Genomic DNA, 27,880 nt, shown 5'->3' with positions numbered 1-27,880 from the left:
TTCCCTTATGTTGTAGTGTCTAAAGCAAGAATTTCTACCTGCCAACTAACCTCAGTAGGCAGAAATATCTCTAACATGATTATTTAACTTTGGAAACCACAGATTTGTAGCTTACAGCCAAGAGGATAATGCTGCATTTAACCTTTTTATTTACTTTAATCACTTTTGAAACTACAAACCTTAAGATTGTTTTTTTTTAACCTTAAGATTTTTAAAAAACATATGTCCAACAGATTTCACTTCAGGAATCTCTTACCCATGTTCTACTTCTGTAGTTTGAATTGTTAGTAAAAGTTTAATATGTGAAAGTCATGCTGTTGACTCAAACACTGAGAACTGTAAAAAGAATGGCAGCTATATACTAAAATTTATGTTAATGGATGAGAAAACTAATCTGTAAAGTTAAGTGACTCAGTGATGGTCATGGAGACAGTTATGGAAGTATCTTCAGATTTCTGTTATATGTAACAGTAGCATTAACTGTGTCTAAGCATTTTATAAACTGCGAGACGTAAATACATTATTAGAGGAAGAAGAAATAGAATCACAGGTGAAACAACTCATTACTGATAGAATTGTGATTCAAATCCAGGCATTTCTGCCTCCAGAATTCATGCATTTAACCATTGTGTTGTATACTGTCTTCTCTAATTGTTTTTCCCAAATCATTTTCTAGTTTAACTTCCTTATGCAAAGTATGTAATGGCTGACTTCTTGTTAAGACTAAAATCTTGTCATTGGATTTCAGTATCTTGGGGACAGTATAACCTCAAAGTTAAAAGCTTGGACTTTGAATCTGGATTGCTGAATTTAAATCCCACTCTGGCATTTACATTTCTTGGAGAAAGTTATTTAACCTTTCTATGCTTCAGAATTGTCTTCTGTAAAATGGGGGTGGTAATACCGATTTCATAAAGTTACTGTGAGAAATACATAAGTTAATGCCTATGGAAATACCAGGAATAGACCCCGACAGTTTATTCTCAGTTGAACTTCATTATTATCATTCCATAATTGATTGTTGTACTTTAGCATTCTTCACCTCAAGTCATCTTTTTCTTAAGAGTTTGGTCACTGCAATAACTATTCCTTCCCTTTCCCTACTGTGCTAATTCTTACTTCTATGCTATTTCTTATGGTGTTTACCAGTCTGCAATATTTAGTAATATATTTTTAACATTTTTATTATTTCTTATCTCTCTGTGACAGAAATAGAAATATAACGCTTGAAGGTCAATCACAAAAGGAATCCCCTGGATTTTCTTTTCTTATGAATTATACTTCTAGATCTCCTGGATTGAATTTATTTGATTCTACTATGTTTGATTCAGAAATCTCATCAGATCAGGTAATATGAGAAGCTAAAGTTTTATTTCTAAAAAACTACACTGGAGGGGCGCCTGGGTGTCTCAGTAGGTTAATAAGCATCCATCGCTCATGTTATGATCTCACAGTTTGTGAGTTTGAGCCCTGCATCAGGCTCTGTCAGCGCAGATCCTGCATACCCCCCTCTCTACCCTTCCCATGCTCACACTGTCTCTCATAAAAATAAATAAAACATTAAAAAATAAAAATAAGAAAAATAAAAACTGTACACTGGATCCTTCAAATAATTTTAATTCTTTAATATCAAACTGTCTTGGGACAGAGTACAAAGCACCAGCAATTTTGTAGAAGATTCTGAGTTTTATTGATAGTATAGCAGAGTTTTCCCGTTATGTTTTTATTTTCAATTTCAGGTACCCTCAGTTGATATCTATTTATTTAAAAAAAGAATTTCAGGATAGGGTTGATTAAATTTCAGTTAAAGGTAGTTTAAAATTAATTTGGCTTTATAGTTCATGTGTCTACTAACCAAACCTCACATATTCTCAGTGTGAAAAATTCTCCAGGTTATTAGTCTTTTTATCTACATATGTGTACATAGCAACATTATCAGTTAATTTTTTAGAAGACCTAATTTTCTTCTAATAGTGATAGTGATTCTACTACTTAATGATAGAATAGTAAAGTGCTTATTTCTGTATTTGTCAATTGAAACTGAAAATTAAGATGTATTTTATTTGATCAGTAGAGACAGCACAGTGTAGTGGTTAAGCCTACACTCTGATACCACACTAGTTGACTGGTTTCCACTGTGGAAAACAGTATGAAGTTTCCTCAGAAAGTTAAAAGTAGAATTGCCCTGGGGCGCCTGGGTAGGTAAAATGGTTAAGTGTCTGACTTTGGCTCATGTCATGATCTCAAGGTTTGTGAGTTCGAGCCCCACATCGGGCTTTCTGCTGTCAGCACAGAGCCTGCTTTGGATCCTCTGTCTCCATTTGTCTGCCCCACTCCTGCTTGCTCTCTCTCTTTCAAAGAAAAATAAATATTAAAAAAAAAGTAGAACTGCCCTACATCCAGCAATTTCCCTATTTTCCTTTGGCTCATCTTCCACTGTTTTAATGCTCAGAGAATCCTTCCTCTTTTAAGATCTAATGAATATTTAAAGTTTCATGACTTTTAATACTGTTTTGAAGGGATGTATGCACCCTGATCTTATAGCAGCATTATCAACAGTAGCCAAATTGGGGCACCTAGGTGGCTCAGTTGGTTAAGCATCTGACTCTTGATTTCAGCTCAGGTCTTGATCTATCAGCTTGTGGAATCAGGTTCCATGAAGGGCTCTGCACTGGCAGTGTGGAACCTGCTTGGGATTCTCTCTTTCTACCTCTTTCTGTGTGCCTCCTCTGCTTGTGTGCGAGTTCTCTCTCTCTCAAAATAAATAAACATTTTTTTTAATTAAAAAAATAAAACAATAGCCAGATTATGGAAGGAGCCCAAATGTCCATCGACTGACGAATGGGGAAAGAGGATCTTGTGTACACACACACACACACACACACACACACACACACACACACTGGAGTATAATTCAACCACCGAAAAGAATAAAATCTTGCCATTTGCAATGACTGAATGGAGCTAGAGAATATCATGCTAAGCAAAGTAACTCAGAGAAACACAAATACCACATGATTTCACTCATATGTGGAATTTAAGAAACAAAACAGATGAACATAGAGAAAATAAGAAAAGAGGGGAGCCAGAAAAAAGACTCTTAATTGGAGATAAATGGGTAATGGAAACACACTTTAAATTTAAGATAAAAACTTAGAAAGTAAATGAATGAAAAAAAAAATCACAAAAACTAATAAGGAGGCCACAATGGCTGTACTTACATCATTTTAGATAATCTTCAAGACAGTATTGCTAAAGATAATGAAGGACATTTCTTAAGGATAAAAGGGCTAATTCTCTAGGAAGATACAACAATGAAAAATGTGTATGTGCCTAATGACAACTTCAAAATACCGAAACAAAAGCAGAGCATAAGGAAGTCAATGTTATTGTAATAAGAATGTAATGGGACAGATGGTAGCTGTACATGTGATGAACATAGCATAATGTATAAATTTGTCAATTCACTAAGTTGCACACCCAAAACTAATATAACATTGTATGTTAACTATACTGAAAACACTACTATACTCAGAAACAAAAATTGACTGAATTAAATTAAAGGGAAAAATAGAAAAAACACAAACTTAGTTGGAGATTTTTAATAAACCCCCCTCTCAGCAATTGATTGAATTAGACAACATAATCAATAAAGATCTATAAAATCTGAACAACCCCATCAACCCTAGTGACCTAACTGACATTTATAGAACAATGCATCCAGCAACCGCAGCATATGCAGGCACACCTTGTTTATTGCACATTGCAGATACTGCTTTTTTTTTTTTTAAATAAAACATAGGTTTATGGTAACCCTGTGTCAAGCAAGTCTGCTAGTATCATTTTTCCAACAACATTTGCTCACTTTTATCTCTGTGTCACATTTTGGTAATTCTGACAATTTTTTTTTTTTAATGTTTTATTTATTTCTAGGAGAGAGAGAGAGAGACAGCGTGAGCAGGGGAGGGTCAGAGAGAGAGGGAGTCACAGACTGAAACAGGCTCCAGGCTCTGAGCTGTCAGTCAGCACAGAGCCCGTCGCGGGGCCCGAACCCACGAACCGCGAGATCATGACCTAAGCGAAAGTCGGACGCTTAACCGACTAAGCCACCCAGGCGCCCCAATTCTGACAATATTTTAAACTTTTTCATTATTATTTGTTATGGTGGTTTATAATCAGTGATTACAACCCACTGATAGCTCAGATGAAGGTTACCATATAGTTTTTAGTTATAAATTATGATACTTAAAAATTTTAGTATGTGCATTTTTTAGACATAATGTTATTGCACACTTACTAGATTACAGTATAGTGCAAACACAACTTTTATATGCATTGAGAAACCAAAAAATTCATTTGGTTTGCTTTATTGTGATAGTCACATTTTTTTAGTAGTCTGGAACTAAACTCATAATATTTCTGAGGTGTGCCTCTGTATTCTTTTCAAGTGCTGATAGTACATTCATCAAGACCACGTTCTAGGCCATAAAATGAGTCTTAGTGAATTTAAAAGGATTGAAATCATACAGAGTATGTTCTCTGCTCAAAATATAATTAAATTAGAAATTAATAATAAGGTAGAAGGAAAATCCTGAGTAATTAGGTCATGGATCAAAGAAGAAATCATGAAAGAAATTAGAAAAAATTTTGAAATGAATGATTACAAAAATTCAGTGTATCAAAATTGTAGGATGTTGCCAAAACCAGAACAAAACCATAGCTTTAATTGATATTTAAATAATTCAATTAATGGAAAAGGAGAAAGGTCTAAAATCAGTGATGTAAGTTCCCACTTTGAAAATCTAGAAAAAGAAGAACAAAATAAGCCCAAAGTAAATAGAATGACAAAATAAGGGAGATAAGAGAAGTTAATGAAATAGAAAACAAGCAATAGAGAAAATCGACAAAGCTGAAGTTGGTTTTTTGAAAAAAAACCCTGCGAGTTTATAAACTCATCATTAGACTGATAAAAAGAGAAGATAATTTACATATTTTATGAATGAAATAGTATTTTGATTCTACACACATTAATAATAAGAGAATACTGTGGAAAAGAAGACTGGTGAGGGGAAATCTAGAGCAAGCAAAGTGTGATAATGGTACAAGGATTAATACATTGATCAATGGTATGGGCTAGAAAGTCTTGAAACTTTAAATCTTTATCAGATCTTAAAAAGAGGAAGGGTACTTTGAGCATTAAAACAATGGAAGATAAGTCAAAGGAAAATAAAAGGTTTGCATTTGGTTCCATAGAAAATTGTTATATTTTAATTTCTTTTTATTTTTAAGAGAGAGGGAGCATGGGGAGGAGGGGCAGAGAGAGAGAGAGAGAGAGAGAAGCTTAAGGAGTCTCCACACTCAGTGCTGAGCCCAATTTGGGGCTTGATCCCACAATCCTGGGATCATGAGCTGAGCTGAAATCAGGAGTTGGACACTCAACCAACTGGGCCACCCAGGTGCCCTGTTAAAAAAAATTTTTTTAAGGCTAAGTGATAATGTGATATAAAATATTTGCGATAATATGACCAGGGATTAATATATTTAATATATGAAGAGCTTATATGGATTACCAAGATATATACAGAGTTCTTTAGGTGAATAAACAATTCACTGAAAAAGTAATTCAGGTGACATAAAATCTTTGAGAAAAACAGCACTCCTTATTGTCAAAGAAATGTAAATCTGTGCATAACAGTATGTATTCAACTGTAATTTGTATTAGGAAAAAAACCCCAGATAACCTAAATGTCCAAATTGAAAGAATAATAGCAAACCAAGAAACAGACTCCTAACTCTAGAGAACAAACTGATGATTACCATGGGGGAGATGTGTTGGGGGAATGGATTAAATAGGTGATGGGAATTATGCAGGGTGATGAGCACCAGGTGTTGTATGTAAGTGTTAAATCACTAAATTGTACACCTGAAATTAATATTATACTGTGTGTTAACTAACTGGAATTTAAGTAAAACCTTAAAAAAAACTGTGTGGTATGTCCAAATAGAAGAATGTTAAAATGCCATAAAAAGAATCTGGTTTTGGAAGAAAAGTAACATGGGAAAATGCTCATAATGCAACATTAAGAGAAAAAAAGGGGTCAGAAAACTATGTTTTCATAGTCTATGTCATGATCCCATTTAAAAAGAAAAAAAACCTGTTATACATAGAAACCAGACTCTTCTAGCAGCAAAACTTGGTCAGAAGTAACATAAAGCTGTCATATTTCCTATTACTTTTATAGGCAGGAAAACAATAGCAACAACCTGATTTGTAAAAGACCTTCAGAATAAAGCAAAAGTTAATTCGAATTTAGGTTATATTAATATTCCAAAGTAGGAATCATTTTTACCACAACACATATACCTTTTAATATTTTATCCATTGCCAGAATGAAATCAGTAAGTTTTATTTTAATATAAGTAAATGATAGGTTTTAAAGATAGATTTCTTTTTTAAAAAGTAGTGTGCTATAAAATAGAATGTTGCCATTTAAAAAAGGAATGTTTCCATTTGTGACTATTTTAATTATGCTTATTAGAAAAATCGGGATTTATATTCAAATATAAATGTCATTTATGCTGTTCTACTTACTTCATGAGTAATATTGAATGGAAATTATTTTTCAGCTTAATGAACATTATTCTGCAGGAAATTTAAATCCCCTTTCATCACAACAAGAAATTGGTAAGCGATTTGAAGTTTGCTACGTATAAAAACATGTATCTTCTCAACTTATATTTAGTTTCTGATTTTCTCAGCTTATTCTTTTAAAATTCTGTTACTTCTGCACCAGTCACTGTTTTTTTGTAGCAGTTTAGCTTCTTCTCTCACTATGCCACCAAATTAATATTACTAGTGACTTAATTATCAAACGTTATGGGTATTTTGTATTAGTATCATACTCACTGTCTTTGCAGTGTGTTTGATATAGTTGACTATTCTCATCCTTCTGAAGTTTTTGGATTTCTTCCTGTCTCTCCAGTGCTTACCTTTTATTGGATCTTCTTTCTTCTTTTATCCTATGATTAATGGATTCATTCAACATATAAATATAAACATATATGTGTATACATATAGTATATTTTATTTGCAGTACTGCCTTGGCTCTGGTGATAGAATAGTGGACAAGAATGCAGAGTTCTCATAGGGTTTGTGTTCCAGTGGGAGAGACTGAAAGACAAATAATGATTATATGTCAGGTAGTGCACTAAGCAGCAGTAGATATATAGATTTGATTGGCAGACTCACACATTACAACTTTTAATCTAATATTAGATATACTTAGCTTTATAGAAATATATAGGATAGGAAATAACAGCATGTATAGCATATTTATCTCATTGAGAGGCCCGTCACCTACCCAAATAATAATGTTTCATTTGCCACCTCACTCACATGGGACATGTAAAGCTACTGTGGACAAAAGTCTTGGTGAATAATACAAAAGTTGCAACCTCAGTTTCCCACCAGTCTTAATACCATTCTAATCATAAGGTCCAAGGACTGCATCCTAACTCATACCTCACCTAATTCAGGTGCAGTCCCACACTAAATTAGGAAGACACATTTACTTTAATTCTGTATTTTCTAAGAAAATAGTCCTGTGAGAATTTGGACTTCAAGGGCATCCTTCCAGGTGGGCTTGGATCAATGCAGGCTTGATGTTAGCTCTTTTCTCACTGGGGGTGATAAGTATTATGAAGAAAAGAAACAGAGTAAGGGCAATGGGGAGTATTTGGATTGGGAGAGTGGTTTCTCTGTTACAAGGGAGTCAGGGAAGACATCACTAAAAGGCAGCATTTGAGCAAAGACCTGAAGGAGGTGCTAGGGACAAGCTACTTGGGTAAGTGTTCTAGGCAGAGGGTGCAAAGATTTTGAGATGAGAGCATACTCAGCATTTTTGTTGGATAGTGAGTAAATTGGTATGATAGGAATCCAATAAGGAGTGAGAAACTGGTAGGAAATTAAATAAGAAAGGTTGGAGAGAGAGCCAACCATATGGAGCCCTAAGACCGTTAAGGACTTTGGGTTTTTTCTAAGTGACATGGGCAGTTTGTTGGAAAGTTTTGAGCAAAGAACTGATGCGATTTAATGAGTTTTAAGAGCATTATTTGGCTGCTATATGGAGAATGGACTGTATCGAAATGAGTGAAACCAGGGAGATTTATTAGGAAGTAATTAAAATAATACAGGTGAAAATTCATGGATTCAAGGATAGTGGTAGTGGAACTGGTGAGAAGAGGTCAGATTTGGTCATTAAGCTTTCTGAAGGTAGAGTTGCAAGGATGTAAGGGTTAAGAGAAAGAAATAAGGATGATATGAAGAAGATTTTGATGAATAACTGCCATTTGGTTGGAGGCAAGATGGTGGAGAAGTTAGGACCTCTGTACATTTCGCCTGCACCCATCTCTCAAACAGAGAAGGCCTGAAGTCATAGGACACTGAGCCACAGGAGTTTGAGAAGAGAAAGAGACAGGGTACACCGGGAAAGAAACCTCACAAGTGCATGAGTGCGAACTGGGGAAGATAAAAGCAGGACGGGACCCAGAGATATGGAGGGAGGGGAGGGAACCTGGCTTGCGTGCAGCTGTGGTGAGTGATAAACTGGCGAGTGGTGGTGAGCTGCCGCGAGTCCAGGGGAAAGGAAAGAAAAGCTGAGATTGCTCATAGAACCGTCCCTGGAGAAGAGAAAAAAACCTCGGCTTAAAAAGACCATGTGTTTTTAGCTCTGGCTGGGGTGTTGACTTTAAACTAGGTGCCCTGGTCCCAGAAGGTGCCAGGAAAAACTGGACTGCCTTGCGCCCAGCACCATCCATGGCTGCGGTGGCCTGGTAAACCGGTGGCAACAACGCCTGTGGAGGCGGTCCCGGCGCCCAGTGAAGCGGCCTGTGGAGGCGGTCCCGGCGCCCAGTGAAGCGGCGGCCGTGCGCACAACAGTGGCCTGCTGAAGCGGCAGTGGCGACCCCGTGAAGCGGAACTGGCACCCAGTAAAGCAGCTGCAGCACGCGTGAAAGCAGCCCGCTGAAGTGGCAGCTGCCCGCTACAGCAATGCGGACTCTATGGACCTGAAGTTGCTACGTTCCCGTACGAACTCAGGTTGTATCCCTGCTTGGGGGATCTGAGGCTGCGACACTTCCCTCACCCCCCACCCAAACCCCAGGCAACAGGGAAGCAGAGACCTGCGGGGACTGTTTAGGGCAGTATAACAAAGGCCACAGACTGGGACCTGGAAATGAGGCAGGATGTGAGGCGTAGAACTCAGCCCACCTTGGCTACATCCTCAGCACAGGGAGATCGTACCGAAGAAGTGATTTGTAATGCTTGGTTGAGAAGGGACTGGGGCGACGCCATTCTTCTCCCCACAGCCACCAAGGAGGGGCCTCAGGGAGGCCAGTGGACACAGTGGAGACAAGACCTGCACCAAACCACTCCCATCCCCTCCAGATAGCTGTTTTCTTGTTGTTGTAGCTGTTTTTACCTGAGCCTGGATTTGCGTGTATATTGGTTTTGTCTGCGTTTGTGTACCTGTGTTCCCTCTGTGGTTGTCTGTATCCTTTTTNTAAACACACACTCACTACCAAAATTCACACGGGAAGAGATAGAAAATCTGAACAGACCCATAACTAGTGAAGAAATCGAATCAGTTATCAAAAATCTCCCAACAGATAAGAGCTCTGGACCTGATGGCTTCCCTGGGGAATTCTACCAGATATTTAAATCAGAATTAATACCAATTCTTCTCAAGATATTCCAAAAAATAGAAATCGAAGGAAAACTTCCAGACTCATTTTATGAAGCCAGCATCACTCTGATTCCCAAGCCAGACAGAGATCCAGCAAAAAAACAGAACTACAGGGGCACCTGGGTGGCTTAGTCAGTTGAGCGTCCGACTNAAGTCCTAGCATCAGCCATTAGACAACAAAAGGAAATAAAAGGCATCAGAATTGGCAAAGCAGAAGTCAAACTTTCACTTTGTGCAGACGACATGATAATCTACATAGACTCCACCAGAAGCCTACTAGAACTGATCCAAGAATTCAGCCAAGTTGCAGGGTACAAAATCAACGTGCAGAAATCGGTTGCATTCTTATACACCAAAAATGAAGCAACAGAAAGAGAAATCAAGAAACTGNNGGGGGGGGGGGGGAGGGGGGAGATGGGTATGGAGGAGGGCACTTGTGGGGATGAGCACTGGGTGTTATATGGAAACCAACTGGACAATAAACTATTTGCAAAAAAAAAAAAAAAGAATATAACTGCCATTTAAAATATGGAAGGCCATATGTAGAGACTGACAGGAGCTGGCAGTTTAGTTTTGGAAGTGTTATCGACTGAAAAGCCTATATTAGATAGCTTAAGTAAAAGTAAAGTAAGAAATTGTTATATGAATTTGGAATTCAACAAGGTGGAGACAAAAATTTTGGAATTGTCATAAATAGCATTTAATGCTATGAGACCAGAATGAATATACCAATTGTATACATTCTTTTAATTAAACCTAATTTAATAAAATTAGGATATTCATAACCTCTCCTTTGACATTCTTATTCATTTGACACTCATTCATATCAGCACTTTGAAATAGTATAATACAGGTGATGACCAAATTCATATGTTCCCTCCCTGACTTCTAAACTTTAGGACCTTATGTTTTTAGTCTTTTTTAACTTTAAGAATCCTCCATACTGTTTTCTCTTGTAAGAATAATGTACGCTTTCAGCCAAACTGAAGAACTCACCTCATCTCAAATATGCCTGTACTGTCTTAACCTATTATTTTCTCCTCAAATCCTCAATTTCTGATTCTTTCTAACCATCTTTTAAAGACCAGATTCCATAAATCCTTTTATCTTCAGCCTTACATTCCAAAAAGATTTCTCTTTCACTTTTCTGAATGTTTCTTTTTTTAATATACTTTTTGAACATTATGTCTGTTATTATTTATGAATGTATATAAAATCTCTTCTAATCACAGGTCTTGATGACAGGGATTCTGTTTTATTAATCTTTGAATTGCCCACAGCACCTTGCACAGTAACCTACTATTTTATTTATAATGAGCCTAGGAGTTTTATGAAGACTTCATATGAACTTCTTTTCTTCTTAAATTAAATATAAACATTCATTTATTCAAAGGCAGATTCAAGTTTTTCGTTCTTTCTGAATCTGTAGCTATATTAGAGCTATTTTCCTTCATCTAAGTCTTATGGATGTACACTGAAGTCAGTGGAAAAATAAAGGAAGAGAGGAAAAACTCAAGTATCTGGTAATCAGTCAGTCCATCTACCCATCCCCTCTGTCTATCCATTCTACTTCTGGTTGGCTAACCTTTATTTAGGGTGAAATAATTGAGGTGTTTGAAGATACATGAAGCTTCAAAGGGCAACAAAATAAATTATTTTGCTTAATGTACTAATTGAATTCTTTCTGTAAGGAAGAAATTCAGTTTGGCCAATTCTTAGAGTCATTAACAAATTATTTATGTAAAGTTGATTTCAGAAATTTCTTTTAGAAACCTTTTCACTGTTCTGTCCATTTCCATCTGTATTACAAACAGTACATTATAGTAACTCATCTGTAATAGTTGAGTAAGTTTGACTTCTGCACAGTGTCTCTCAGAGCCAGCATTTCTTTCCCCATTCCTTTCACTATGACTGTAAGAGCAAGCTTTCATCATCTCTTTCCTGTTATTTCCACTTCTAGATGCTCTACTGTTCCAACCTTTCTACACATTCTTTCCTTAGTAATCCTTATAAAGCAGTTCAAATCCTGTCATAGCTCCACTTGAAAACTTTTAATGGCTTCTTCTTACACAAATAAACTCCAGGTTCTGTAGTTGGACAATCAGCAGTCTTTCCAAGCTTATCTTCATTAATACCCTTTTAATGGTGCTTCATTATTTCTTAGTGCTCCTGACAAGCTCCATTGATTTCTGTTATCCTTATACTTCCTATGCATGCTTGTTTCTGTGCCTCTGTGGTATTTTCTCGATTTGAGGTGCTTTACCCTTTTTTTCTACCATTTGTACTAGCCCTTTTTATACTTGTGTTCATATTACTTGAAAGTAGAGTTTAAGTTTGAATCTATTTAACTTTTCATAGTACAAAGGACAGTTCTTTGCCCATGGGGGAATATAGTTAAGTATCTGCTTAATAAGTGATAAGATGTTACCCTATCTATTATTTGCAGCATACTGTAATTTAGTAGGTTATGCAAATTATGTTGCATGAATAGCATGATATTGTAATATTTGTCTTCCTCAGGAAACTTATTTGGGAAACCAGAAGGAGAAGATGCCTTTACATTTTCTTTTTCATCAGACTCTTCAACTCATACATTTGGAACTGGAAAAGATGATTTTAGTTTTCCATTTTCATTTGAACAGGATCAAAACTCAACACCTTCTTCTGTAAAAGGTTTTTCATCTTCCTCACAAAATACAATGCAATTTACCTTTTTTTGAACTAATTACTAATTTCTTGAATTATTTAACTGCTCTGTAATCATTTAGGGCATAAATTTACATTATTCCTTTAAAACTGAAGACTACTTTCTTTTGTTGGTTAAAGCAATAATAGGTTACCATAGTTACATTATTTGATTTTATTAAAATATTGATAGAAATTAATCCTGTGTCATCTAATTTTGTTTTATTTGTAGCATTTGCTATCATTATTTTGGTTTTGATTTTGTAAGCCATATTTAGGCAGAATTTATCTTAATAGAATTTGATACTTTTTCCATTAATCTTTACTATAAATATTAAGCCTGCTTCTCCCCAGAACCTAAGTTTTATTCTGGTAGTAATTTCAGTGCTTTGGTAAAAATGAAAACTTCAGGCCATCAGAAGACCGTTTAGCAGTAACTATGCAGAATTAGTGCTGAGGTATACTTTGTACTTTAGCTACTAAAAAATGCTTATAAAATTAGTTTCACTTATACTTCACCATTGCAGTATAAAGAGTGGTACTTCAAAAAAAAAGTGTGGTACTTCAATAATAATCTCACAGAAATAATTTTATTGATAGTGAATTAAATCTGTTATTTTTTTCAAATACAACAAATAATAAAATTCTAATTTTATCAGTTATTCTAATTCCTTTAATGGAAAAAAATTAATGTGAAGGACTAGAGTAATTTCTGAAAGTTAGATTGTTATATTAATGACGATACTGTTATATTTTTTGCTTAAACTTTTTTTGAAGAACATTTAAAATCTTGTTTTCTGTCTCTAACAAAAAAATTCATCTTTATGTTTTATATGCAGTATTGGCTTGTCAATTATGTAGATAAATAAAGATATTTAAAATTTGATGAAATTATATAAACATAATGCTCAATGTCTTTGTATTTTGTAAATTAGTTATATAGAGTTATTGAGTAATAAAAAGTCTGACTCTATATTTTGGTGTGTGAATGTTCACAGGCTTTAAGCTTCACTGCATTTTCTTTCCCTTCTGCCCCATATCTGATCAATCTGATAAGAAAGCCCAGGTGTTCCCACCTTTGGCACTAGTAGGAAGTTCAAACCATATATAGGAACTCTTGTTTTGGCCCCATCCCCAACCACCTTAAAAACCCACAGTCAGTGTCCTTAAAAACCCACAGTTAGATCTCTCAAGCCATTTCCAGAGAACTAGATAGGCCTGGCCTGCTTTCTCCAGAAAACATCATTATGTGAGTAATAAAACTTTCCATACCCTACTGGGGTATGTGTAATGTCATCAGTCTCAATATACAAACCAAATTTGTAGTGAGTCTTTTTTGCTTCTTCAGGGTGTCCACAACATACGACAATTATATGAAATTAAGCTATCCCAAAGACTTCTTAGAAGTCAGAGAAATGATTTAGCTAATGAGAGGAAGAATTTAAGAAAACTTTGGACTGTGTGTTATTTTAAATTAATGTATTTTGAGAGAGAGAAAGAGAATACACATGTGTATGAGCAAAGGAGGGGCAGAGAGAGAGAGGGAGAGACAGAATCTCAAGCAGGCTCTGCACTATCTGCACTGAGTAGGGTTTGGGGTTCAAACTCTTGAAACTTGAGATCATGACCTGAGCTGAAATTGAGAGTTTCTTTCTTTCTTTTTTTTAAAGTTTATTTATTTACTTTGAGAGAGAGAGAGCATGGGAGGGGCAGAGAGAGAGAGGAAGAGAGAATCCAAAGCAGGCTCTGCTCAGTCAGTGTGGAGCCTGACTTAGGGCTTGAACTCATGAACCATGAGATTGTGACCTGGGCCATAATCAAGAGTTTGTTGCTTAACCAACTGAGCCACCCAGTGCCCTGAGAGTCAATTTCTTAACCACTTGAACCACCCAGGTGCCCCCAGACTGTGTTTTAAAAATAAAATCTTCAGGGGTGCCTGGATGGCTCAGTTGGTTAAGTGTCTGACTTTGGCTCAGGTCATGATCCCACAGTTTGTGAGTTTGCGCCCTGTGTCAGGCTCTGTGCTGACAGCTTGAAGCCTGGAGCCTGCTTTGGATTCTGTGTTTCCTTCTCTCTCTGTTCCTCCCCCACTGACACTCTGTCTCTCTCTCTCTTTCAAAAATAAATAAAGATTAAAAAAATTTTTAAACCTTCAACAACTGGTTGAAAGCTGAAAATTGCCGTTTAAAACATGGAGTTTTTCTTTTTATATCAAGTATTTTATTGACCCTGTGATTGAATTAATTAGCTTTGATATAATAAAGACATTGGCTACCTATGAGAAAGGAAGAAATGTTGTAATGGGTTTATTGTTTAAGAGGTTCAAAACTGATTTTAGCCTTGAGAGATCCAGTGATTCCATGTTTTTTTTTTTTTACTTTAAATAGGGAATGCCTAGCATGCCAGTGTAGTTAGATTTATCATGTATCAATAAAAGAGGTAAAATAAAATAAATTTTTTAAAGTATCTACAATGTACATGGTGTTTTGAGGGCATAAAAAAAGGTAAAAGACATAGTCTTAACACTCAAGGAACTTTTAGTTGAGACCTCTAACTTATGAGACAACTTAAACATATTATAATAAAATAGTTTATAATAAAATTCTATAGTTTATAACTTGATCTGTGTAGAGAAGAGATTGAATGTTTTAGAATTATAAAAAGGAAGGTTATTATGGACTAGAAAGCCTGAGGATTCACTGAAGAGCTAGGATTTGAATTAGCATATTAAAAGCTATGTAAATTGTAAAATTGAGTGTTAATGTTGTTGCCTTTTTTATCTTTGCACTTTTTGTTGCCTAACTCTAGCGACTAGTGTTTAGTAAGCTTTCATTAATTTTTTGTTGAATTAATAAAATTGAACTACATGGTAAAGGAGGTGGGGAGGGCTTTCTAGGTAAGAGGGACAATATGAGTAAAAGAAAAATACAGTCACAAATTTAGGATGCGTGGAGGAAATTCAAAGTAGGCCTAAATGTAGTGGAGAGTAGTAGTAGGAAATTGAGACTAATAGATATAGTAAGACTAATTTATAGAGGATGTTCAAGAGTTTTGACTTGGTTTCTGAAGCAAATAAGGAATTTACATCTTAAATGCCAGAGTTGCAAGATAAAAGATAAGGAACTCATATCTCAGATGTCAGTGTTGTAAGATAAAAGAAATGACTAAGAAAGGTTAAACTGACAATACAGTCAGAATTAGGAGAAATTACAGTTAAATCAAGTAGGAGGCAGTTGCAGTGGTCCACGTATATGGTGATTAAGTTCCAGGTGATAGCAACTAAATGTCTTGTGGTTTGATGCTGCCAACACCTAAAATTAGACAAGTATATGTTGTCTAAAAGAAACATAATTGATTGAATACCTTCTGGGTATAAGGTAAAAGGATTAAGGAACCAGTTATTTGGTTATGTTTGAATATCACAGATTCTCAACTTCTAGAGATACGTGCAGTGTTTCTAATGTAGATCACAGAAACAACTGTATAATCAAATAGCCTTTTAAAGATCATGTTTTTTGAAGAGCATTATTCCCCGAATGATAGATGAAATTGACTGTCATTTTCAAAATAGGAATTCATCCCCACTTCTATTCAATAAAGTTTCAGAATGTGGGGTCTAGTCTCAGAGCCCTCTGTTAAATTTAGTAGAAAAACTAACACTTCATATCTTTGATTAAGAAAAAAAATCTATTTTAATATGATTCGTCTAATTTTTTTTCTCTATGACTAGGAAAGTTATTCTAAATACACAAGATGAATGTTCCAAAATCAGTCAAGACTGATTTATCCTTAAAGGAAGTCTAAGTACACTATATCTTCTGTGGCTTTCTGTGGCTGCTGTAGCAAATTGCCACAAACATGGTAGATTGAAACAATAGGAATTTATTCTTTCACAGGTCTGGAGGCCAAAAATCCAAAATCAGTTTTACTGGGCCACAATCAAGGGGTTAGCAAGACCCTGCTTTCTACTACGGAAGCCCTTTCCAGTGTCTGGTGGCTGCTGGCATTCTTTGGCTTGTGTCCATATCACTCCCAGTTTGCAAGGCCATTATGTTAGGGTTCAGAGAAAAAGAACCAATAGAATTCATCTGTCTTCTATCTATATATCCATTCTTCATCTGTATTTATTTTAAGGAATTGGTTCTCGTGATTGTGGAAGTTGCAAATCCTAAATCTGCAGGGCAAGGTGGCAGTCCAGAAATTCAGGTAAGAGATGATGCTACAGTCTTGAACCTGAAATCCACAGGGCAGACCAGGCAGGCTGCAAACTGAGGCAGTTTCTTTGTTAAATTTTGAAGCCAGATTCCTTCTCTGGAAAACCTCAATCTTTGTTCCCAAGGCCTTCAAATGGATTAGATAAAGTCGATTCACATTATGGATAATAATCTGCTTTACTCAAAATCTACTGATTTATATGATAATCACATTTAAAAATACTTTCACAGCAAACTCTAGAATGGTATTTGACCAAACAATGGTACACCATAGCTTAGCCAAGTTAACACAAAATTAACCATCACTGCCAGCATCTTCAAATCTTTCTTGGCTCTGCCTTCAAATGACCATTTCTCTATGTGTGGTCTCCCTTTGCCTTTCTTTTATAAGAAAGTGGTTGTATTTAGGATCTATCTGGTTGTATAATTCAGATAACCTCTCCATTTTAAGATTCTTAATCACATCTGGAAAGATCTTCCACCCAACCCCCCTTTTCTTGTCATATAAGGTAACATGAACAAGTTCCAGGAAGTGGATATAGATATCTTGGGGTGGGGGGTACATTTTCTAGCCAATGACAAAGGGTATATATATTGTTTGTGTACTTTCTTTTAGTCTGTAGTGTTAGAATATCTAGTCAAAACACTGTTTTCCAAAGTTACTTAGGATAGCTCCTATCTTCCCTACCTCCTAAATTTTGATTATGTCACTCATAATACAGCTATTAATTTGTGCATTCCATTTTGAGTTCATCTGAATTCCTGGTTGGTCTTTAAAACTTTTTATATAGTAAAACTCCCTTGTGATGTGCATTTCTATGGGTTTTGACAAATAGAGTTATGTATCTACCACCACAGTACCATATAGAACAGTTCCATCGCATCCCAAATTCCCTAGTGACCCTTTGTAGTCAGCCCCTCCCTCTGCTTGTTCCAAAGCCTGGAAACCATGGATCTGTTTTCTGTCCCTCTAGTTTTGTCCTTTCTAAAATTATAGAAATGGAAACATATGTAGCCTTTGGGGTCATCTGTATCATTGCATGAATCAATAGTTTGTTCATTTTTATTGTGAGTATTCCACTCAGTGAAATATGATATAGTTGTTTATTCATTTGCCTGTTGATAGGCATTTAATTGGATTTTGGTGATTAGGAATAAAGCTGCAAAAACATTCATGTATGAGATTTTATGTGGGCATAAATTTTCATTTCATTTGAGTAAATACCTAAGAGTGGGATTCTTGGGTTGCACAGTAGTATATGTTTAAACTTTGTAAGAAACTGCCAAACTGTTTTCCAAAGTGATTGTACCATTTTGCAACCCCCAGCAACAATGATTTGAAGATTCCAGTTGCTTCACATTTTTGTCAATATCTGGTAAAATCAGGGAGACTTTTTTTTGGTTTTATTTGTTTATTTTTGAGAGACAGAGAGAGAGAGAAAGAGAGAGAGAATGAGAGAGTGAGCTCACGCACACAAGTAGGGGAGGGGCAGAGAGAGAGAGACACAGATTCGAAAGCAGGCTCCAGGCTCTGAGCTGTCAGCACAGAGCCCAATGTGGGACCAAACCCACAAACTGTGAGATCATGACCTGAGCCAAAGTCAGACGCTTAACAGACTGAGCCACCCAGGCGCCCCAGTATTATAGTTTTTAAGATTTTAGCCATCTCATAGAGTGGTATATCATTGTAGTTTTAATTTGCATTTCCCTAGTTGATGTTGAGCGTCATTTTGTATGCTTATTTGCCATCTGAGTATTCATTAAAAGAAATTGGGTTGGTTATTTTCTTATTGTTGAGTTTTGCAAGTTCTTTATGTATTTTGTATATAAGGCTTTTATTAGATATGTGATTTGCAAATACTTCCTCCCCATCTGTGGCATATCTTTTTATTCTCTTAACAGTGTCTTTCACAGAGAAAAAATGTTTTAAGTTTGGATGAAGTCCAATCTATCACTGAATTGTGCTTGACCAAGGTCATAAATTTTCCTTGTATGTTTTCTTTCAAAAAATTCTGGAGTTTTGAGATGCCTGGCTGGCTTAGTCATAGGGGAATGCAACTCTTGATCTCAGAGCCATGGGTTTGAGCCCCACTTTGGCTGAAGAGATTACCTTAATTAATAATTAACTTAAAAATTTTTTTTGGTTTTGTATTTTCATTTTGTATTTCATTTTCTGTGATACACTTAAAGTTAATATTTATATGAGGTGGAGGTATGTATCAAGATAGACTTTTCAGGGGGCACCATTTGTTGAAAAGATTGTCCTTTCTCCATTGAATTGTTTCTGTATCTTTGGCAGTAATCAACTGAAGTATTTATATAGGACTATTTTGGGGCTCCATTCTTTTCCATTGATGTAGGCATCTATCCTTTCACCAATAACACATTATTTTGATTACTGTGGATTTATAATGAATCTTGAAATTGTATGGCGCAAGTCCTCCAACTTTGTTCTTTTTAAAATTATTTTAGCTCTTCTAGTTCTTTTGCCTTCCATATACATATTTTATTTTATTTTTAAATATTTTTTTATTTATTTCTAGGAGAGAGAGAGAGACAGCATGAGCAGGGGAGGGTCAGAGAGAGAGGGAGACACAGACTCTGAAATAGGCTCCAGGCTCTGAGCTGGCAGTCAGCACACAGCCCGACGCGGGGCTCAAACCCACGAACCGCGAGATCATGACCTAAGCGAAAAAGTCGGACGCTTAACCGACTAAGCCACCCAGGCGCCCCGCCTTCCATATACATATTTTAGAATCAGCTTGGTAATTTTTTTAAATGTCTGTGGGATTTTAACTGGGATTGCATCAGATTCAACATTTTAACAATCTTGAGTCCTCTAATCCATGTGCATGGTATATCTCTCTATTTATATTTCTTTTTTTTTTTTTTTCTTTCAAGTAAAGTTTATTAGAAAGAAACAGCTACTAGAGAACCACATGTTAACTCTGACTTGGCAAGGTCAGGCCAGGGCAATAAACCCTTGAACCTTACAAATATGCAAAGCTGACATAAATAACAAATTAAACCCAGCCAGGTATAACACTTTGGCCAGTTGGATGTGAGGCAGACAGCAAAATCTCTATTTATATTTCATTGATTTCTTTTGTCAGTATTTTTTGTCATTTTCATAGTGCAGGTCCTGCACTATGGCTCAAAGTGGAATACTTTTCTTTTTGCTACATCTTTAGTGTGGTGGTTTTAGTTCATCTAATTAGGAGTTTGGCTTGGCTTGAGATTTGTTGTTGATATGGTTACCTTCAGTTCCCCCCAGGCTTCAATTCCTCTGGTGACACCTTATGTTTAGGATATTAGTTTATTTTATAGCGAGTGTTTTCCCTCAATATCTCCACCCTCAACTTTAGGTCTTATCTTTGTGTGAAGTCTCCAAAAGAGTCTGTTTATTACCCCCCATGCTTATTACCCATTACCCTGGTTGTAGGGAGTGAAGGAAGGGAGAGCATTCTCTATTCTGATTAAGCACCATCTTAAGCAGGCCCTATGTCCCTGAATCTCAGAGGTGTAGTCTTCTTTTTCCTGCCTCTGGCATAGTTTAGAGCCCAGCACATATTTCTGGCCCTTCCCTAATTGTAGAGGTTGTTCCCTTTTCCCTTCCCCCACCTGCAGCGGATTTTACCAGTGCTTTACGAGTGATAGTATTTGTTTCCCATCCACCCATAGATTAAGGTGCACTGGGGAGATAGAGGTATGGGTTACTAGCAGTTTTGTGCCCTTGCAGTAGCTGCTGTTCTTCCTCAGTTCTGTGTTACAAGGGAGATTTCTTAGGACTCCCTCAGACATTGCTATGAGGACCTAGTGGGATTGTGGAGTAAACGCCTGCAAGATGGTACAAACTCCCTTGGTGGCTTAACTCTCTCTTGTCTGTGTATACCCAGCTGATGACCTACAGGAATGTAGGTCATCATGTGCCTGAATTCTTTGTATAACTGTTTACTTGCATCGCCCAATTAAGCTAGTGTTCATATCTGGTGTTTCCATGCAAGCCTCTGTCTCTCTTTAGATTTTGATCAGTTGGTTGCCCTCAGAAATTTGATGAGTTCAAGAAAACTTGTGAATTTAGTGTTTGTCTAGCTCTTTTGGTTGTTGTAAGGTTAGGAGTGAGGCTCCTTTCCAGATCCCTATATCCCAGAGTGGAAACTGGAAGAAATTATAAGTTGTATTTTTCAGAGTTTATCAGTTTCATTTAAGTTGTTCAATTTGTTAGTATAAAGTTCTTTTTTTTTTTAAAGATTTTATTTTGGGGGGAGCATCTGGGTGACTCAGTCAGTTAAGCATTCAACTCTTGATTTCAGATCAGAATTGATCTTACAGTCTTGAGATCAAGCCCCATATTGGGCTTCATGCTGGGTGTGGAGGCTGCTTAAGATTCTCTCTTCTCCCTTTCCCTCTCCCGCTCCCCTGCTCACATGTGTGTGCTCTCTCTCAAAACAAAAAAATTATTTTTAAGTAATCTCTACCTGTATACCCAACATGGGGCTTTACTCACAACCTGGAGATCTAGAGTCACATGCTTCACCAGCTGAGCCAGCCAGATGCCCCATATAAAGTTATTTATGACATTCTCTTATTATCCTTTCTGTGTCTGTAGTGATAGTCTATGTTTCATTCCTTATATGGTCAATTTCTATTCTCTCTTTTATCAATTAAACTTTGGGCTTATCAATGTTGATGTTTTAAAGAACCAACTTTTTTTTTTTTAAAGATTGTGTTTTTAAGTAATCTTTACACCCAACATGGGGCTTGAACTTACAACCCTGAGATCAACAGATGAATGCTCTACTAATTGAACCATCTAGGTGCCCTTCAAAGAATCAGCTTTTGACTTTGTTAATTTATGTATTGTTTTCAATTTTGTTTGATTTCTGCTCTTTTTTATTTTATTACTTCTACTTAATTTGGGTTTACTTTGCTCTTATTTTTCTAGATAGATAATTTATTTTATTTCTTCCTTCTAATATAATAAGCATTTAAAGGTATACATTTTTTTTCTAAGCACTCCTTCTAGCTATATTCCAGAAAATCTTACATGGTACGTTTTCATTATCATTTAGCTCAAAATAGTTCTTAAATGTCTCTTTTAGAGACATTAGAACAAAGTTGGATGACTGAAGTCTTCAGGACTTACTATAAAGCTTCAGTAATCAGGACAGTATGATATTGATGAAAGAACAAATAGATCAATGAAATGGAATAGAGAGCTCAGAAGGAGACCTACACAAATTCATTCAGTTGATCTTTGACAAAGGAACAAAGACAATATAATGGAGTAAAGATGGTGCTGGAACAACTGAACATCCATATACAAAATAATGAATCTAGATACAGACCTTACACTTTTCACAAAAATAAACTTAAAATAGGTCACATAAATGTAAATATAAAATACAAAGCTATGAAATTCCTAGAATATTACATAGACCAAACTCTAGATGATCTAGGGTTTGGTGATGACTTTTTCTATACAATACTAAAGGTACAACCTATGAAAGAAATAATTGATATGCTGAACTTAATTAAAATTACAATTTTCTGCTCTGGCAATGACACTGTCAAGAGAATAAAAAGAGAAGCTGCAGATTGGAAGCAAATATTTGGAAGATACACATCTGATAAGAGATAGTTATCCATAACATACAAAAACTCTTAAAACTCAACAATAAGAAAACAAACTACTTAAAAATGGCCACAGATGAACAGATGCCTCATCTAAGAAGATATATGGAAAGCACATGAAAAGGTGCTCCACAACATATGTCATCAGAGAAATGTAAATTAAAACACCACTACAAAGCTATCAGAATAACCAAAATCCAGAAGATTGGCAACACCAAATGCTAATAAGGGTCTGGAGCAACAAGAACTCTCACTGCTGATGGGAATGCATATGGTAGATCTATTTTAGAAAAGTTTGGCAGTTTCTTAAGAAACCAGGCATGCTCTTAACCATATTATCTAGCTATAGTGCTTCTTATATTTACCCAAAGGAGACGAAAACTTATATCCACACAAAAACCTGCATACAGATGTCTATAGCAGCTTTATTCATAATTGCCAAAATGTGAAAGTAACCAAGATGTTCTTCAGTAGGTGATTGGGTAAGTAAACTGTGTACACAGACAATGGAATATATTCAATGTTAAATATGTTATCAAACTATGAAAAGACGTGGAAGAAACGTAAATGCATATTACTAAGTGAAATAAGCCAATATGCATAGACTATATACTATATGATTCCAACTATGTGACGTTTTGGGAAAGGAAAAATGATGGAGTTAGTAAAAAGGTTACTGGTTGTGAGGGGTTAAGAGGGAGGAGGAATGAATAGAGTAGAGGATTTTTAGGACAGTGAAAATACTTTGTATTATGCTATAATGGATACATGTTATTATAAGTGTGTCCAAACCTATAGAATGTACAACACAAAGAATGAACTCTAATATAATGTATGGACTTTGAGTGATAATGATGTGGCAGTGTAAGTTCATTGATTGTACAAATGTACCACTCTAGTGGTAGATATTGATAATGAGAGAGGTTGTACATATGTGGGGGTAGGGAACTTATGGGAAATCCCTACCTTTGCTTAATTTTGCTGTGAACCTAAAACTGCTCTAAAAAGTAAAGTCTATTTAAAAAATCAATAGAAGAAAAATTTAAACAAAACACACAAAGCTTTAAGCTTTCTACTACTTTGCTGGCAGCAGGGTTGTAATCCTTTTTGAGTAATGGGAAATATAAATATTAATTTTTTATATATTGTGACTGAGAAGGTATTAGAATTTCAGGGGCCTAAACAGGTGACTAACTAGAGCTTTAATAACTGCTAGCAGACCAGGGAGTGTTAGTAATTTTGAAGTGAAGAAAAATTACAATTTTTAAAAATGTTTATTTTAATATTTTTAAAATGTTTATTAATTTTGAAAGAGAGAGAGACAGAGCATGAGCGGGGAGGAGCAAAGAGAGAGGGAGACATGGAATCTGAAGCAGACTCCAGGCTCTGAGCTGTCAGCCCAGAGCCCAATGCAGGGCTCCAACTTTTGAAGCATGAGATCATGACATGAGCCAAAGCCTGACGCTTAATGGGCTGAGTCATCCAGGTACCCCATATGTTTATTTTTGAGAGAGAGAGAGAGCATGTGCATGAGTGGGGAAGGGGCAGAAAGAGGAGACTGAGGATACAAAGAGGGCTCTGCGCTCAGAGTAGAGAGCCCAGTGCAGGGCTGGAATTCAGGAACCATGAGATCAAGACCTGAGCTGAAGTTGTACATTTAACCTACTGGGACACCCAGGTACCCCCAAAATTACAATTTTTTAAATAAAGTTTTTCTGATCTTCTGAAGAAATGAATGAGCAAGCAATGTATAAACCTGGCTGGCATGTTGATGGTTTCCTTTTGAATTTCAATTGCTCCACATAACTTGCCTTGGAGGCTGAATGGCTCATTTAGAAACATTCCCATTGCTTGCTTTTATAGTTTGCTCTTGATTTCTCCAAAGCTGACACAAGTCACATGCAATCAAATCTATATCCCTGGTGGACAGGCCTGTCCTAATATTCTCTGACTCACACCCAGGTTGTTTGCAGCTCAGCAGTTCTGCTTCTAAATGCATCACTTTGTATTCTGATACTAACATCTTGCTGAGAATTTGTCACTTAAAGTAGTATTTCTTTAATAGTGTACCTTTTTTTATTTGATATGAATATGATATTCTTTTTAGAACTTTGAACTACCCTAATTTTTGGAAAGTAATTCTTCCTAGTATCAGCTCACCTTTTACATTTTTTTGGTCTGTTTTAGGAAGTATTTTTTTCCTAAAATATTTGTACTTCCAGATTGATGAATCACAAGAGAGTATAACAGAAGGGTGATGGATAGAGTATTGAATAGTAGTGAAGAGTATGGGTCCTGGTGTTACTGTCTGGATTTAAACACTGAAAGATTGATGCTGAAGTGTGACTGTTGGCCAATTATTTCTCCTCTTAGCTTCAGTTTCCTCATTTTTAAAATGGGGTTGATTATCCTACCTATCAAAGAGGATCATTAGATTATTAAAGTGTTTGACCTGGCACTTATCTCATGGTAAGTGCTTGATGAATGGTGGTCTTATTTGTTTTAGAGACAGATGATAGAGATTTTCATGCAAAGCATAAAATGGTTTAATGTTCAGATTTTAAAAAATTTATTAAGAAATGCTAAATACATCAAATTATAGAGATAAAATATATTTTAAAGTAACTTTTAAAGTCTTTCCAATGGAAAAGCAACTATTCAGTAGAAACGCATTTTATATTAATATATACTATTATATACCATGATTCAAATTGATCTGAAAAATAACTATTTACAAAAGTTACACCTGTTTTTTCTAGCCAAGGAAGAAATAATTTTGTCTTACAACACATCATGAAGGGATAACATTAACATTTAACATATGTTACAATATTAACTCCTTAATCTCATTTTTATTCTTTTATCCAACTTTATAATTAATTGATGCCTTCTGATAATATAAAAATATTTGAATTATGCATTGAAGTTTTTTTATAATGAGTAATATTCTACATATATTAAATTAGTCTTTCACTTTCTTACCTTCTGTATTTAATGGGTAGAAAAATAAAAGATCTCAAAAATAAAGATGTGCCTAACCTATTAATAATTAAGAAATAGCTGTTAAGGCCTACCAAGTGGGAATGATAGACAGTAGGCAGTATACAAAACATGCATAAATATTTAAAATGTTCTCAAGCCACCTGGGTGGCTCAGTCAGTTAAGCTTCTGACTCTTGATTTCAACTCAGGTCATGATCTCATGGTTTGTAGGATTGAGCCCTGTGTCATGACCTGATGATAACCTGAGATGAAGTTGGACACTTAACAGACTGTGCCACCCAGGTGCCCCTATTACATTTTCTTTAGAGAATAAACTTGAAAAAATTACCTCAGAAAAATGATTTACAATCTGAAATTCAAATGGCAACTTTAATAATAATTATCTTTAAATATCTTGAACAAAATTTATTTTACATCTTATTTGACATTAAATGGGATATTAGTTAGACTCCTCATATGTAAGGAACAGATCCCCAACTCATACAGTTTAAACACAAAAGAAACCACAGATTTGGCCTCAGGTCTGATTAGAACCATAGGCTTTATTATACCAGTATACTCACTGATTCATGTCACTTTCTCAAAGAAGCCTTCCCTTCCTCTCTCATAGACTATTAGAATACCTCTCATAACATTCTGCATACTTCCTTCATATAACATTACAACCTTAATTGATTATGTATGTACTTTAATGCTGTATCGGCCACTATACTATAGGTTCTAGAAGGTGAAAGCTCACGTCTGTCATATTCACTGCTGTCTCCAAAACACCTAGTACAGGATTTTTCACATAATAACACTATATAAATTTTTTTAGTAAATAATTAAAATTCTTTTTGAAAACTACTGGAATTTCTAGTCAGTAAAACCTAAGTAAATATGCTTCAGAAATTGTCATTAAATTTTAAAAAATCTTTTATTTATTTATTTTTTTTGAGAGAGATACAGAGTATAAGCAGGGGAGGAACAGAGAGAGAGACACAAAATCTGAAGCAGGCTCCAGACACAAAATCTGTGCTGACAGCTCAGAGCCTGACATAGGTCTTAAAGTCTCTAACTGCAAGATCATGACCTGAGCGGAAGTCAGATGCTTAACCAACTGAGCACCCCAGGCTCCAGGTGCCCCTAAATTTTTTATTGAATAATGAAACAGCCTCTTCTACCCCATATAAAAAGAAAAACTGTAACAATACAGTGAGTCATTTTATATTAGGAGAAAAATTACTCCTTTCTGGAAGGTACAGGTGGCCTAAAACAGAACAAGGATTATATAAAATACACTGATGGGCTAGCTCTCTTTGATGAATACCACTGCCATTTTACTTATAAGAATTTTCACGTATCCATATACACAGCTGCATATGGATATCTGGTTTAGATAACAAGGAAGAATGCAAAAACTGCTGTATAAAATGAATAATTCTTTTGTTTACACAATTTAACAGGCCTCATGATCTGTTTCTTCTTGTTTGTAAAACCAAGACCAACCTAGAATAACTATTTGAATTTCATGAGACTTTATATGTATTTTCCATTAGTTCTTAAAGGAAATGGCATTTCAGAATTAAGATCATCAGAGACTAAGCATGAGACCAAATCAATGGTAGGTACTGACCTAGTGTAAAATTATTTGTATTCCTGGTTTTTGTCATATATTGCTTCTTGTTAGTTATGATGATTACTTTGACAAGGGAATGCTGAAGGCTTAGCAATTTTTTTCCAGGATTTCAAATATAGTTAACTTTTCTCTGGACTATCAATATATGAGAGATGACATTTGATGGTCAATGCTTACCACATCTTTGTAATTTAAGAAATGAAATTGGATGCAAATGCATGTATTTTTATCGTAATGTTAATAAGCATGGATTTATAAACCACTAATAAGAATCCTTTCAAATTATAGTATCTCCAAATTCTACATTGTAAACATATAAGAAAAATAATACAAAATGTGTCTAGATTTACTTTTATAAGCAAATGATTCAAATGTGTCATTATTTTTATTTTTTCTATTATGAGTCAACTATGAGAGCTGCTACAGGGCAGGTTATTTTATTTTATTTATTTATTTTTAATATGATTTATTGTCAAATTGGTTTCCATACAACACTCAGTGCTCATCTCAACAAGTGCCCTCCTCAAGGTAGGACAGGTTATTTTAGAAGACAGTGGGTCAGCAATTACCAAGGAATTGGAGATAAAATTTATATGTGTATTTTCAGATTAACATAGTATCTACTGAAGAAAGTGGTATTAAATTTAGTAGATGTTAATCTGGTAATTTGAGAAATGCCTGATTATTGTTTTCTAAAATGTACTATCAACTCTTGGGGTACCTGGGTGGCTTAGTTGGTTGAGCATCCTACTACTCTTGATTTTGGCTGAGGTCATGATCTCACGGTGATGAGATAGAGCCCCATGTCGGGCTCCATGCTGTGTATGGAGCCTGCTTGGGATTCTCCCTCTTCCTCTCTTTCTGCCCCTCTCCTCCCTTGCTTGCTCTCTCTATCTCAAAATAAAGAAATAAACAAACAAATAAATAAAATGAACTATCAACTCTAATTTTTTCATGAAAAAATAGTATTGTGTCCTTTCCTAT

At 35.6% G+C, this 27,880-nt stretch overlaps 2 protein-coding genes across 2 annotated transcripts in view; both read left to right on the top strand.

The window, feature by feature from the left end:
• CUNH14orf39 (chromosome unknown C14orf39 homolog) overlaps nt 1-12,463 on the top strand; it is a 47,634-nt gene extending 35,171 nt beyond the window's left edge. Inside the window, exons 16-18 of the mRNA XM_077768925.1 lie at nt 1,210-1,348; nt 6,628-6,685; nt 12,264-12,463. Of these exons, the coding sequence (XP_077625051.1) occupies nt 1,210-1,348; nt 6,628-6,685; nt 12,264-12,463 (397 nt within the window). The remainder of the gene's footprint in view (nt 1-1,209; nt 1,349-6,627; nt 6,686-12,263) is intronic.
• DHRS7 (dehydrogenase/reductase 7) overlaps nt 9,346-27,880 on the top strand; it is a 231,686-nt gene continuing 213,151 nt past the window's right edge. The window contains exon 1 of the mRNA XM_077768937.1: nt 9,346-9,350. The gene's annotated coding sequence lies outside the window, so the exon portion shown is untranslated. The remainder of the gene's footprint in view (nt 9,351-27,880) is intronic.

The sequence above is a fragment of the Crocuta crocuta genome, unplaced genomic scaffold, assembly GCF_008692635.1.
Source record: "Crocuta crocuta isolate KB4526 unplaced genomic scaffold, BGI_CrCroc_1.0 scaffold10, whole genome shotgun sequence".
Lineage (NCBI taxonomy): Eukaryota > Metazoa > Chordata > Mammalia > Carnivora > Hyaenidae > Crocuta > Crocuta crocuta.
Note: the sequence above shows the minus strand (reverse complement) of the source record. Positions and strands in the feature narration are given on the sequence as shown.